Source organism: Leuresthes tenuis, unplaced genomic scaffold (assembly GCF_036924035.1).
Source record: "Leuresthes tenuis unplaced genomic scaffold, fLeuTen1.0.hap1 SCAF_1, whole genome shotgun sequence".
Lineage (NCBI taxonomy): Eukaryota > Metazoa > Chordata > Actinopteri > Atheriniformes > Atherinopsidae > Leuresthes > Leuresthes tenuis.
In genome coordinates, this window is record NW_027325355.1 from 19,496,486 (window position 1) to 19,511,727 (window position 15,242).

Consider the following 15,242-nt stretch of genomic DNA (forward strand, 5'->3'; position numbering starts at 1 on the left):
CTTTTTCTTTGTTTGTCTTTTTATGATAAAGTTTGTTCATCATGTAACTCATTCTATTTAAGTCCTGTGCCATTACTCTGTATTGTCAATTGAATTTTTTTGGTGGCCTCTGAAGGTGTCTTTGCCAGCCTATTCAGCATGACAACACTTCCACGTGTTTAACCGCCACCACTCACTCTGTGAGTGCAGCACACCCTTCATCACTTTCTTTTATAGCAGACAGACAATATAATACCCTGGCAATTACACAGTAACCATGGTTATCGTTTTAAACACACACTCTGTACCATCTCTGCTTTATGTCCCAGCTGAGTTCAGTTTGTAGCTGCACATCATGCTGTCATGCTCTATAATTAGGTGAAATGTGGTGTCAGTGTCATGGTTCCCAACCAAGAAATAAGCAGATCAGGTAGACTAAAAGCCTCTAATGGCACGTTAGTTATTATTAAAGTGTGAACTTCAGCTCCAGTCACACTTTACCTGCTGCATTTCCTTCATTTTTCCACAGAGCCCATGAACAAGATCTTGCAAAGAGGCATGATCGGGACCTGGGGGAGCTAAACACATTTCATCACAGAGAAACGCACATCATGTTGGCTGACTTCAACAAGGCCCAGGAGGTTCTCAAAGATAAGATTTCAGCTCTGCAAATACTGTAAGTCACTGATATGTGTGATTAGATTGTCCCGTGTGGTTCATTTTATCCTCTCCTTGGTCGCACAATTTGTAACTTTGTAATAACATTATTTTCTTTTCTTGCTTTTCTGCCTCTTTATGTCTCACACCTTTATCCAGGTTGGAGGGCACAGAGGAGAAGTTAAGAAATAGAGAAAGCCGACCAGAAGACCTGCATGTCATCGCAGAACTCAGAGAAATGGTCACTGAAAGAGAAGCTCTGGTCAAAAAGCTGGTGGTGAGTAAAATGAATGGCATCGTGGTGTGCAAGAATGAGATATTAGCACGGTTAGAAGAGTTAAAACAAAGCTGAAAGCAACCACAGACAGTTTAATTTATCTGACATCACAACTGTTACTGGCTAATTTGATCGTCTGGAACTCGCAGAGAGATTTAAGAGAATGTGCTTTGTGGTATCAGAAAAAGAATTTCCACTCTGAATTCTTTTGGGGCCAAAAAAAGATACAAAGACATTTTTACTGAGTGAAAAATGAACCGGTCTTAATATGGGCAGACCACCTCCATTTCTGCAAGTTACAGTTTGCATATCATGCTGCTTACAATCCATTTTAGGAGTAAAGGAAATGTGTGTTTAACAGTAAATGGATTGTTACTTTAATTTGATGTTTTATAGGATGACAAGAAGTTCTACCAGTTGGAGTTGGTTAACAGAGAGACGGGCTTCAACAAGGTCTTCACTTCCAGTGCCAACGTTGGTGTCATCAATCCTCTTATCAAGGTGAGTTCACTCCAGCCCTGAGGATTGCAATTGTGCTCTTTATTACCATAGACACCTCGCAAATGAGCTAAGATAATTACATATTTCTATTTGACATATCAAGAACATAACAAATACACATATAGTCTGTCCTTAAGGTATTTTATTCTGGGGAAACAGGGCTGTTTTTCCCAAAGTCAGAACATATAACTATTTAATCTCATCACAAACATTTAAGTTATTCATTTGATACCTGTTGGAATATTTCCTCCACACTTTGAAAACCTCTGATGTAGCATAAGGGAAAGCGGCCGAGCTAGGTCAAGTTTAACAATAAGAAATCTGGATCTGCAGAGGCTTTAAAGCTAAAAAGATTGAGCCCACGCCAGACCAAAGCCTTATGAGCCTGATAGGCGTCAAAAGCCGCTTTCACACATGAACAGAATGTGAGGACAATTCGATTCGGTCTTTTTCCACAGTTTCTGTTCACATAAGCGCATCGCAGCGGGAGCGTTTTGCTGGAGGTGTGCTCTCTTGCCTGGAAACGAGGTGAAGATGATGTTGGGGAAACAGACTAAACGCAGCATGTGATACAGAAAAAGCTGTCTTCTCTTTGCGACATATTGAGAATAGCAAATGAGGCGCCTTGCTGTGTTGATATCAGTGCTGCATTTGTAAGTATCCTCTATAGCAGGGAGCACGTAGAAAGCAGCAGACAGGACAAAAAGCTCGTTCACACAGTGACAGCGGACGGTCAGGAATATTTTTCTGGCATCTTTATATATTGTCTCACCCGCTGATTCTCTGGAGATTTTACTGTGTGGCCGGCTGGAAAATCTTTGCAAGAAGTCTGGAGCGAATGTTTTATCTCTTAGTAGCAACTTGCTGCTAATTGAGGCACTTAAGCGTCTGCATGAAGTGACCGGCTTTCTGCTATTATTCTCGCATAGCTCTGGCTTCTACATCCTCCCATCTAGAGCTGCTTTTGATTATGTGCCCATGATCATGTTTGAATTGAGCGCCATGCAAGGTTATGTGTTTTTTTTTGTTTGTTTGTTTGTTTTGAGACACGTCACTAAAGTCCCGTTTTTTCACCTCACTCACCCTGGCAGCCTGACAGGAAAGCTAACTTGTTGGGCCTGAAAGGCAGGAGTTAGTACAGTTAAATCCAGTGCTCTGTAAATAACACAACCCGCGAGTTGCACTGTTAAAAACTACACTTGCAATTCCCAATGCATGCACTTGATGTGTGCATCTCTGACTTGATTTGGATGTGGAACACATGGAGAAAAGTATTTTTTGCACCTTTGCCACATTGCATTTGTTCTCAGATGAAGACTCCAGTATGTAATATAAAGATATGATGTCTCTCGAACAACCGAAGTATGTACATATTCAGTCAACTCTTCAGCACTCTCGAGCAGCACTTCCACTTACAGTTTCATACATATTTCTCCACCATTGATCATTACTGAGGGTGATAAGGGGTACTAATGCGATGATTTATAATCTGCATTGACGATGTGTCTGTATTATGTTGAAATAGATCTGCAGACAGGGATAACACAATTCACCTCGACCATTAATCTGCTGTAAATACTGATAGAAAGCAGGCATATTTGTTTCCCATATGCTTGAATTGATTCTGCATTATTGATTCTATTTTTGTCTAATCCTTCTTGCTCAGTTTTCATGCGTTTGATCCTGCATTCAGTCGTATTCTTTAAGCACTATAAACCATAACAGCGCTGCCTGTGCTAACACTACCCACACAGACTCCCTCATCAAGTTTGTCATGAAGACTGATATCTGCTTACAGTGCTGCTCATCAGCCTTCATGTGTGCACGCAACTGTCACAGCTAATGTCATTCAAAAAAACAATAAGGCCTCACAGCATCAGCTCATCATCTTCTCATTTTCCATCCTCTTCCTCCTCGTGGCTCTGTTGCTCACTGTGGGTTGTTCAGGTTAGATGATATATACATCATTCTTTTCCTCACTTACACCTCCAAGCTGAATGTAAACAATTAGAAAAAATCCTGACTTTGGCAGCTTGTTGAAATATCAAGAGACCCACAGTGGCAGGCAGTCCCTCCTCTTGTCCAACACATCCCTTCAAAAAGAAACTCATTTCTGCATTAGATTGTTTCTTCTTTTTGTGGATGATCAGTAATTGAATAGGCTGTGAAAGAGATAGCTTATCTAATATAAAGTTTGGATGGTTGTTTCAGTATTTTTTGCCATACCAGAACAGAAGTGGGGCATTAAATTATGTTGGATGAAGGCTGCAGTCATGAACATTCAGCCAGCTACAGTAAATTGGCTCCAATTGTGGGAAGCTTATTTCCTGATGCGAGGCCAAAGAGCACAGAATTCGCTAAGCACATACTCCGTGTTGGATTTTCTCGCTGAGTGGAAACTTTGAGTCTTTCGTTGAGGTGTTTTTACTTTACCTGAGTAACAGACGCACACATCTTTACAGCGCTATCATTCAGAGGGAAATATTCATCTTTTTAACGTTCTTTTGTCTGCACCACAGCTCGTTTACAGTGTGGTATTTGTCAAGGTAAAAGATACTTCTCCATCCACTGTTGTTGCGACAGCTGTTTTTCAGAATTTAAGCGAATTCGAATGGCTTTCTTGTGCGCTTCAACGGATTTGAACAAGTTTCCATTCTCATTAATTTCCTGAAATCTCATTGAAACTAACTGTTTGATTGGTCTCAGTACTTTTTTATACGGTAAAGTAGTGTAATATTTGCTCACAGGTTGGTCATTTCTCTTCTCTCTTCTCGCAATTGATTTTGCACCAACTCTTTAAGTGACCTGACAAACCCTCTGACCACGCCTAAAAACTGTGTAAGCCGGTACGGTGAAGAGGAGCACAAAATTAAATCTTTCTAAAAATCTTCACAATGCAGTGGCTGAAGAAACCAGAGGAACAGAGCCAATAGTTAAACCTAGCCAGCTAAATTAGGGCCAATCATCCTACAAGCCTGCATGCTGGACCCTGACCAGGTTGTCCACATGTGACTACAAATTCATCTTTTCTACCTGTAGATCAGATTCCGATTGACACATCTGTAACAGTTTAAACACCTTTTGTTTGATTCATTTATTTTCATAATCATCCAGACTAAGTAGAGTAGTGTGAAACGGGTAAGCTGGGGCTTGCTAGGACTCATTTCTCGCCTTTCTATGTGTGTCTGTAGTCAAAAACAGGCAGCCAATCAGATCGCCGCCTCACCAGCTTTCCTAGCCAGTCAGCCCTCCGATTCGTCAGCCCTCCCACCATGAGTCATGAAGGCCAGGAAGAGGAGGGACGAGAGGTGGAGGAGGTAGGACCAGGAGGCCGCTTTGTGCCTCCTCACTCCCCCCTCCAGAGGTCCCTTCCCCGACTTAAGAAAGCCCTGCCACTGTTCCGCCCTCTTCCTCCTTCTCCTCTTCCTCAGCATCCTCCTCCTCCTTCTTCTCATCCTCCACATCATCCCATGCCAAGCCTTGCTCTTCCTCATGCTCCTCAGGATCCCCTTGTGCAGCATCAGGGTCCACAAAGCTTTAGGAGGTGAGAACGAATGTGAGTTTCTGCCACCGCTGCCCACTGTGCACTGTCACTTCACAAATACTGTGAGACAATTATGTGACGTCTGCTGCCCTCACTGTCTGTTACCTCACTTCTTAGTTTCCCTACCTTGTATCCTCACCCGTCCCCTGGCCCTGAGATAGATTTAATGTTTCTTACGTGGCAAGTGTTGGCCTCCTGTTATTCTCCTTTTCTGGAATAAATCTGCATTGGAATTAGCTGCAATTTTAAGCAAAAAAGATAAGAAAATAATCAGAATGATAGTTTCAGAATAGATCCTAAATATCTTAAATCGAGGGTTTTGTTGTGATCAAACCCATAAAAGAAGTGCACAACAAAACTAAACTCCATGAGCCACTTTGGATTTAAAGGGGAACTCCGGTATATTTAAACCTAGACCTTATTTCTGGCATGAAATACGTTAATCTACTCACCGAGAACAGTTTGGCGAAAATCTGCCTCCTTCAGAAGATATTTAGATAACTCGCGATCCATATAACGGAGTGAACGGGGCTGAAACGATGCAGCCTCTAAATAAGGCATTATCTGTCTTTATTTCACCAATACTTGAAGAATTAATGAACAAATGTGTACTATTGCTCTGTTAGCTCATAGGTGCTGTTATGTGGCTACTTGCAGCTATAGGAGAGCTAACGGAGGGAATTCTACACACACCTCTACTAGGACCACTTCATCGACACGCATGGCTGCAGCACAGCTCATTCACTAAGAACGTTCTGTAAGAACGTCCATCTTACTTAAAGTCGTCGTTCACATTGTCAAAATTTGATAAAAATCCTGCCATGTTGCACAAAACTAGCAGTAGCAAACTCTGTGTGAAGTTAGTAAATAAATTGTGCTCCCGGGGAGGCATGTGGATGAAGTGGTCCCAGTAGAGTGCCTGTGTAGAAATCCCTCCGTTAGCTCTCCTATAGCCGCAAGTAGCCACATAACAGCACCTATGAGCTAACAGAGCTTTAGTACACGTTCGTTCATTCATTCGGCTTAAAGTATTGGGGAAATAAAGACAGATAATGCCTTATTTAGATATTTAGAGGCTGTATTTTCTTTGCCCTGCTCTTTCCCATTATATGGATATACACGATCGCAAGTTCTCTAAATATCTTCCGAAGGACGCCAACTTTCGCCAAACTGTTCTCTGTGAGTAGATAAACGTATTTCATGCCAGAAATAAGGTCTAGGTTTAAAAATACCGGAGTTCCCCTTTAAATGTGGATTTTAATCTAGACTTGAAGTAATCATGGAGCCCAACACCAATCTGTTCATTTCACACAACGCAGCAGTCTTACTCCATTAGATCAGGGTCAATACACAAAAATAATAAGCATATAATCCCTTTTTGATCCATTGTGCCTTAACATCACATATTTCATGATTTTCCTTTTCTTTTCAACCGTTGCGTTGTCACGGACAGAGCATTCTTAAATTTACTGCACATCCTCATTGTTACACCCATCTGCTTTCAGAGGTGCCAGTTCTGAGAGGTCGCTCTTACAACTGAGTCTCAATGGCACTTAAAACCATGAGAGGAAGGGTGTGACCCGCACTGCGGCAACCTGCCAATGCAAAACTTAAAAAGATAGAAACAGTTCTGGTCTTTGTCTCTTCAGTGAAAGGCAGTGGACACAGCAGACAGATGAAGAAGTGCTGCTTGCTGCAGCCACTGATTAGAAATCACTGGGCGGTCTGCTGCTGGAGGGCGTAAACTGCAGCTGGACTGAGGAGCTGGTTTGAAATCTGTTTTTTTGCTTTTTGCTCATCACAAACACTCACTGGATCCCCCTCATCACACTCTGGCATTGGCACTGCCCACATGTTCAACATACAAGGCAATCACTGTTATTTTCTGCTCTGTCAAACTCCCAAGCCTGAGTCTTTCTCTGTTCCTCCGCATCATTTTAACAGATTTTCTTCTTTCCCTCAGCCTTCCTGAAGCCAGCACTGTGACACCATCAGACCCGAGGGGGACAGAGGCAGCAAAAGGCAGAGAATATGTTACAAAAGAAGAGGATCTCTACTCCCAGTACTTCTCTTTCTGACAGGGAAAAAAACCACCCCAATTCTGTAATAGGGCAATGTAGTGGGACAGGGAGCTAAAGTTGGACAGCGATCAAACTGCAGCATTTGAAAGTCATTTGATGGGTGGAGATGGATTGATCACAGCACTTCCATTATGCACTGAGATTCCAGTGTGACTTCAACCTTAGAGCTTCCATACATGGTGAGCGTGAGGAGGACTGTGACTCATCGGTGTTTCATCGTGAACGTTTGCAGATGAGGTGACGTAAAAACATTAGTTGACCATAATTTGTCTCGTCTTTTAAACCATCTGCAGTCCTGCAAAATGGGACATTTGTATGAGCTCTGTCACTGCACAAATCGACTTAGATTAAATGTTCATTCTCCACGCAGGATGAAAACGGCATAAAGAGAAAGCCATTAGTGTCGAGGTTAACTGACGTTTAAATTCAACAAACACTTTGCTAGTTATTTGAAACAGAGGTAACAGTGATTGTTTAATATCATTTTAACATTGTGATTATGAGAAATAATAGCAGTGGTTAAACTTAAGTGCTGAGATCTGGTCACACCACGAGCTATCAGTCATGGAGTCACTTTACTTTCTTCATCACACATAATAGGTTTGCAATTTAAAGAGAATACAGACACTGAACTTGTGACTGAAATGCAAACTCAAAAGTTGTGGAAGGAGTCTATACTAAAAGATGTTAGACATCTGTTTGCCAGTCTTAATTAAAGTACGTATAGTTTTCATGCACCAGTCAGACATAACATTTTTTCCCAGTGCAGTCTCTGCAGTATAGTTTTTCTCCATTTTTTTAATATTTTCCACAAACATAATGAGCAACGATGTGTGTTGTGCCGCCAGAGACGTCAACATCTCTGAGAACAAGAGGAAGCTTTTCTTTTCATTGTCTACATGAAATTGAGTCACTCTTGGCTCTGCATAAACAAGGAAAACACATACAGTGTATGTGAAGACACATACGCAGCCATAGAAGAAACATATTTAAACAAATTTAAGGATAACACAGGACTCGTGTATACATGAATTAGTTATATGTACAATATGCGATGTATCATTATGTGTTTGAGGGCACAGGTGGCCTTTGGAAAGGAGCAGTGCTTGAGTTTTAATTGACCTGCAGCTCCTCCCAGAGGGCAGAAGCTGAAACAGGTGTTTGCAAGACTTTTACAGCGTTTTCAGACACTTAACAACATTAGCCTGTCATATGGGGAAACTTTCTCCTTTGCCCTGTGTTATTACTTTCCAGCTTGTCATCACAGCTCTTTATGGATTTCCAGACATGGCAGAAAAAAACAGGGAAAAATAGCCCTGATTTAAACATTTCAGAATTATCCTTGAAAATCAAGTAACTTAGAAAAATGTGCATCAATTGTTGGTTTGTGTTTGAAAATCCATCCCAGAAGCCTTGGTAATTGAATAAAGTGTTATCATGCTTGATAAAGAGGATGGATTTATAAGTTGACATGAATCTGATTTGCTGTCAGATGTTGACAGACTGCAGTGCTGCATTGAGTGAGTTTTCTACTTCATCAGTGTGTGTCTTCAAAGGTCTGTCATGATGTTGGTTTATATATGCATTTCTCATTCAGACATAACGTGGGGGGGGGCAGACGTTGCTGTTGATTTTGGCCTCTGCAGTGAGATAAATTACAGTACACCACAATATTGACACCAGCAAAAAAAGACCAGCTTTAGCTTGCTGTCCCAGTACTTTGGTTGTGTACATACACTGTGTTTGAAAGTAATTTTCAAATCCCTGAGCTAGCTGAGGGGTGCTTGGTTTACCTTTTCAGACGCCTCAACAGTCTCAGGATGGGAAACATCAAGACAAAAAGAATTCAAGCACCCCTCCAAACTTTTTATTGTTCCACTGTTTATAATGTAAGAAGCTACTACTCCTGTTTTTCTGTGGTCTGTTTTTGACGCCACTGGATCAGAGATGTAAATGGTAAGAGTCCAGGTGTGGATTGACTCCAAGCCTTTTTGTTTTTTTAAATGCCAGAAATTTCACGACGAGCTAGGAGTTCATGTCAGGGCCTGAACTCGACTGCTACATCTCTGCCGGTGGGGCAGACCATAGAGCATGTGAAAACAGAAACGCACTCATAAAGCTGCTGTCGCTCACTTGAAATCCTCATATCTCCAGTTTTCAGTGTACTGTGCTGGATTCCATTCAGTAATCTGTACAGTTTCCAAACTGCATGGCCATCAGGGTCCATTTAAAAACACGCACACATTTCAGTTCAGCATGATGAACACTCGTCTTCCTAACAGAATCGACTGAGGCTTCAGTGGCTCAGGAAGTGTTTGTACTTTAACTGTTTGCATTCACAGTTTAGACAGTATTTCAGACACTTATAGTCTCAAACAGTGTCATTTCAGAGAATTGATTCCCACCTCTCGGGCACTGTCTGAAAAAAAAAATAGACGTTTTGTAGGTGTAGGTGTTTTATTGAGTTTCATAAGGCTGTTCGTTTTTTCATCAGTCCCAGAAAATATTGAGCAAAATCAGCCTCAGTCTCATGTTTTTATTTAAAAAAAATTCAATTAGTTTTGCTCTTAAAGGAGCTGTAGCACTTTTTCGCATCTACTTAATGTGTCTTTTTCTTCTTATCGAGAGTCAAATGAGAAGTTATGCCTTTAAAGTAAACAAGACGAAAGACTTTACACACTAGAATCTACAAAACTTAGGAGGGCAGCTAGTCTGGCTCAGTCTGAAGGTAACGAGGCTCATTAATTAAAACCGCCAGGTCCCTCTCTGCTGTGCTGCGGCTGTGCCTCTAAAGCCCCTCCCTACAACCACGGCAGCTGTATAAGTGGGAGTCACTGACACCGGAAAGGGACCTCTGGCTCTGAGTGTTTTTTTTTTTTTTTATCAAATTATATGTGTTGTGTTGTTTATTTAACCCATATATAAAAATGCTGCAACGAGGAAAGGTTATGTGAGAGCTTTTATCATCTCCTCACTGCAGCTCATATTGGAACAGCCAGAAATTAGACTTTATCATCCAACTCTCATTAGGAAGACTTTGTTTCCCTTTTAATGTGTATTGTAATATCTATAGTTTTAGTAGTTCTACCCCTTTTTAAAGTAATGCTCCAGAAATTCCAGATATTTGGAACATTATGGTTTACGTTAGGCGTGATTAGTGGCAAGCTTTTAATATATGTACACTTCGGTGTTGATTCATTGTTTTTGTGCCTGAAGAAAGTGTCTTTGGAAATACGAAGAACGGATCCAAGTGTGCAGAGACTGATATCAATCTTCTCATTTGATTGTGGATAAGAGGACAATGGGGCATATTTCTCCCAAAAACTAAGCTGTATCATTCAGTGAAGAGTAAAACACTTTCTGAAAACCAGGTTGAGACACCTTCCAGACATGCTTGTAGTGTGTGGGAAAGTAAAAGTGTCTGATTCTGATTGTAAATACTCCACAGGACCAAAGTATGTGTAGGCTCTGATCTCTGAGCTGTCCTGTGTTCCATGAAAGCAGCGTCATGACCCTGAAGCTGGAGTCGTGCTGAATGTCTTAGTATAGGAAGCGGTTTAACTGTAAATACTGACCTGTATAAAGGAATGATAAAAGAAAATGACGGAGACCTCTGTGGGACTGCAGTCACTGACCCACCGCTGGTTCATTCCTCCATGCACACTGTGAAACATAGATTTATTCAACTCTCTGAAGTTCTGACATTTTAGCTGAGAAGTGTGCATCCTTTTGTTTTGTTTATCCTTATTTGCTTTCTTTCTTCAGCATCTGTTGTTCTGTTGCTGGAGATTTCAACAACCATTAATATGTCTTCTAAAGCAGGTTTTTCTGACTTGATTTGGCTAAAACGCTGGAACCAAGACACACATCCTGCAGGATTGTTCTGCCTCACAAGATAGTTAAAGGACTGTTTCAATATTTATACATTCATAAGAACTTTTGTTATAAAGTTTTCAGTGTGTTCATTTGCTCTCTGTTTCAGATGACTTTACTTTGGTTTGGAATAACTCTGAGACTTAAACTTTGCTCAGAATAGGTCATTGTGAAAAATGCTTCTCTTTCAGTTTAAGGTCTGATTTCAAATGGCAGAACTGAACTGAACATATCTTTAACTGTTACTTCTTTGTGGCTGTTTTTGTTGATACGAATGTTTCTGAAAGTCTTTTTATATTTTCTTTAGAAAACGCCTTCATGAAAACGCTCGTACACCATTTGTTGCACGTTTTGGTCTGAGATTCTGTTTTTTCTTTGTTCTTTGTTGGTACAGAGAAGACTTTTCCCTCAACGCAATGTGAAATTCATTCAGCGAAATGTGTTGCGGTGTTTAATTAACTCAACTGAAAGTGATCTGATGTCACTTCACGACTTCTCGGTTAATGATCTCTGTCTTGCTCTTTTTGAAGTAAACGCATATAACAGTTATAACAATAACAATATTTATATTTATATCATTTCTGTTGTATGTTATGGAACTATAAAATTCTGATTGTGAGAAAAAAACAACCTGGTGTGTGTTCATTTGTTTGTGGAGTTCAGTGTTTGATGCATTTATTTCTGTTTCCTCAGCTTTTAATGCAGTGTCCTGTGGGGAATGCCTGCATCCTCGTGCACGAGTGCTACGTGCAAAATTTGAGCTACCTCTCATATCTTTATGGAAATGAGGGCAGCAGTTTATTGAAATGTGTGAACAAGAGTGGAAATATAACTCTATGGAAATATAATTCTAACAAAATTGAAAGTGAATATCTGGTCTGAGCTCCTTTATTCTTCAGCACAGCCTGAACCCTCTCAGACGAGCTTTCTGTCGTTTCTTTAAGCAGTGTTCAGGAACAGTTCTCCAGGCTTCTTGAAGGACATCCCAAAGCTCTTTTTTTGGATGTTGGCTGCCTTTTCTTCCATTTTCTGTGAATTCGATCCCACACTACATCAATAATGTATACCACTTTTTGCTTCTTGGACAGCCATCCTTCCAGGTAGACCATTTTTTGGCAAATAGGAGATGGATCATATGAAGGACCTGATGTGTCTCCCAGGTCCTGTGTCAGGTCTCTCTGCTGTAGATACTGGTTTCTTGGATGTAGAAACTGTTTTCTTCATCCCACTCCCGCTGAATTTCTGACCATTACCGCCCGCACCCGCAAAACTTGAGAATTTATGCCCGCACAATAATAGAAATGCATTGACTTTGTGTCTTCTATCGTCCCGCAGCAGAAAACACGTAATTTTATAGGCTATTAATAAAGAGATTTATGGACAATTGAGAAACTTCTCCAAATGTCAGACTTGCCTTGCTTTGTCTTTGTGCTGTAAAGACCTTCTTTGAGCTTCCTTTCCACATAATTTATTGACATCCTGTCGCTAAGCAACATCTCGAACCCGGTGTGGGTTTTTTTTAGCCGCCCGCTCCTGCAAGATTTGAGTTGGGACCCGGCGGGACCCAATCCCAATGCAGCCCTCTACTTGGATGGGCCACCCCCTGGGAATATCAGGTGCTGTAAATCTCTTTACAAACTGCTGACAAACTTCACATAAACGGTGAACTAACCATCTCCACCAGGGTGAGCAGGCCGGACAGACAGAGAGCACGACCACCATGAACTCCGTCTTCTCTGCTAACTGGGAGACACGACTCCAGACTCTGCTGGGACATGGTAGGGTGGCCACACTGCTGCTAGTTGACAGTAAAGTTTAACTTCTGTCTTTTCTTAACATATCAACTCAGTATTTGATATAAGGAAACATTTTAAGGGCAAATAACCTGATCTAACAGCTGTGCTGTAGTTCATTGGGATAGTTTGAAGTCCTCCATCTGTGGGGAGGATTTCCAGCTGGACTGATGTATATTTGGCCCACAAATGACAGGTCTACTTATTATAACTCACTTATATTAACTTCTTTCAACATGATGAGTGTCAATTCTGAGTCAGGTGACTGTGGTGTAGATCCTTTACAAGTACTGATGCCACACTGAGAAATACTCAACTCCCAGTAAAAGTTCTGCATTTAAAACCTCACTCAGGTAAAAGTATCAAAGTGTCGTCAGCAACATTTACCACCAGTAAAAGTATTTATTCTGCAGAGCAGCTCTCAGTGTTTGCTGTGAGATATAAAGTTGCCTGTTTGACAGTTTAAAGTGGCTGCAAGTGCACTTATTCTATCTGGCCTCGTTAAATCTCTGTAATTTATTCATTTGTGTTTGGAAAACATTGGAAACTTTATTTCTGAGCCCACATCAGTGGGTTCTGGTTGTTAACAAATAGACGAGGAGAAAGTTCAATGTGTGAGGATAAAAGCAAAGGAGAAGCTGGGACATCTCAGCAGATCTGGGATCAACACCTTGGATATCAGCAGTGATTTTTAGGAAAGAAGGAAATGGGATGAATCTGCAGACTGCAGGAAGATCTGTTAACAGTCTGCAGACTAATGTGAGACAATAATATTTGTGTGTTTGTTATCCAGAAGAATTGAGACAGATGAAGTCAGTGTGAGCTGAGCACTGCTGGAAGATGATACAACAGAGTGACCTAAATGAGGTTTGTGTATGTGGTCATTTGCAGGGTTTGACAAAGATTGAAAAGTGAATTTATTTGAATGATTTCCTTGTTAATGTGAAGTATGTGGTAAATGAGCGCCTCCTGCAGGTTGAAAAAGCTTACAACACCTGGAATTCCCAGACAGTCTCCTATCCAAGTACTAACCAGGGCTGATCCTGCTTAGCTTCCTGAGATCAGGCATGTTCAGGGTGGTATGGCCGTAAGCGAGAGAAGGAGTAACAAGTGAGCTGTTTATAGATGCAGATTCAACATCTATTACTGTGTTCTGAGAACATGTGCAGGATCAACATCAGCCCCTGGGGCCAATGATGTGGGAAACTCAAAGAAAGATATGGTTCCAGCAGCTATACGAGACATATTTGTCACAAAGACTTTCGCTTACGGCCATACCACCCTGAACACGCCCGATCTCTCAAGCTAAGCATATATATTTACTGTCATTGGATGAGACACCGCCTGGGAATATCAGGTGCTGTCAGTCTCTTTACAAACTGCTGACAAACTTCACATAAACAGTGAACTAACCATCTATCCGTCTTCTCTGCTAACTGGGAGACACGACTCCAGACTCTGCTGGGACATGGCAGGGTGGCCCAGGGGCGCAACTACCTACTTTTTGAGGGGTATGCAGACACATGACTGGCACCCCATGAACTTTATTTATTCAATGACTTTCAATGATCTAGTCGTGATCAAGTATAGCCTATAAAGACTCAAAAGTTTATTTTCAAGTAAATAGTACTCTGTCCATGTTTTCGGGAATATTTCTTGAGGCCTGTAACTAAACTGTTTTTTTTTAAGTCATCGAAGTCTTCTGAATTTCCTGTTCTGTCTTCTAATAGAGATCTTAATCTCAAGTTGACTGCATGATGAAACACTAAATGAAGGAATGAAATAAAACTAAAATCATTAATCATATTATTAACCACACCAGACCTACAGATACTTGGGTTGGACATAGATCCAGTGTACAGGAAGGGACAGAGGACGGGTCATTCTAAGTTCTAAACTATGATATTTCAAAATTGGCTGAATTTTTTAAAAAGTTTAATTAAATAGTAATAGGCGAATGTCTTGAGACCCGTTTAAACCCATTTAGACCCGTCCTGCTCGCATTAGGAAGCTGCAGTTAAACTACAACTAGCTGGTTGATACGATTAATTAATTACCGTAAGCAATAGTCAGTGTGACAAATATGTATCATATAGCTGCTGGAACCATGTGTTTCTTTGAGCTTCCCACATTATTGGCCTCAGAGGCTGATGTTGATCCTGCACATGTTCTTCTCTCATGTGTTTGTTCTCTGCAGCTGAGGATGGGACTCTCAGATAACTTAGTGTCTGTCAACCTCTTCTGTTCCCTGTGTGTAGTTTTGTGTTCATCGTCACACAGAGAGACAGACGCTGCTTAATTAGATGAAATCATCATAAACTGTGTCTTTTTAAACAGTAACATAATATTTTAGAAGTCAGAACACAGTAATAGATGTTTCAGCATCTATAAAAAGCTCACTTGTGATTCCATCTCTCGTTTTTCAGCCATACCGCTCTGAACACACCTGATCTCGTCTGGTCTTGGAAGCTGAGCAGGGCTGGGCCTGCTTAGAACTTGGATGGGAGACCACCTGGGAATACCAGGTGCTTTAAGCT

The 15,242-nt window shown here is 41.0% G+C and overlaps 1 protein-coding gene and 1 pseudogene across 4 annotated transcripts in view; both read left to right on the plus strand.

Moving 5' to 3' along the window:
- Positions 1–11,519, plus strand: part of LOC140315900 (protein FAM184A-like) — a 47,448-nt gene extending 35,929 nt beyond the window's left edge. For 2 of the 4 annotated variants that reach the window (XM_072393547.1, XM_072393704.1), the window contains 5 exons: positions 509–655; positions 796–913; positions 1,310–1,414; positions 4,606–4,731; positions 6,922–7,001. In XM_072393547.1, the coding sequence (XP_072249648.1) occupies positions 509–655; positions 796–913; positions 1,310–1,414; positions 4,606–4,731; positions 6,922–6,930 (505 nt within the window). In that variant the 3' untranslated portion in view covers positions 6,931–7,001. Of the gene's footprint in view, positions 1–508; positions 656–795; positions 914–1,309; positions 1,415–4,605; positions 4,732–4,845; positions 4,959–6,921 lie in introns of all 4 variants that reach the window. The other 2 variants (XM_072393779.1, XM_072393623.1) reach the window with 2 other exon arrangements.
- Positions 11,520–15,123: 3,604 nt separating this feature from the next.
- Positions 15,124–15,242, plus strand: LOC140296206 (5S ribosomal RNA; annotated as a pseudogene).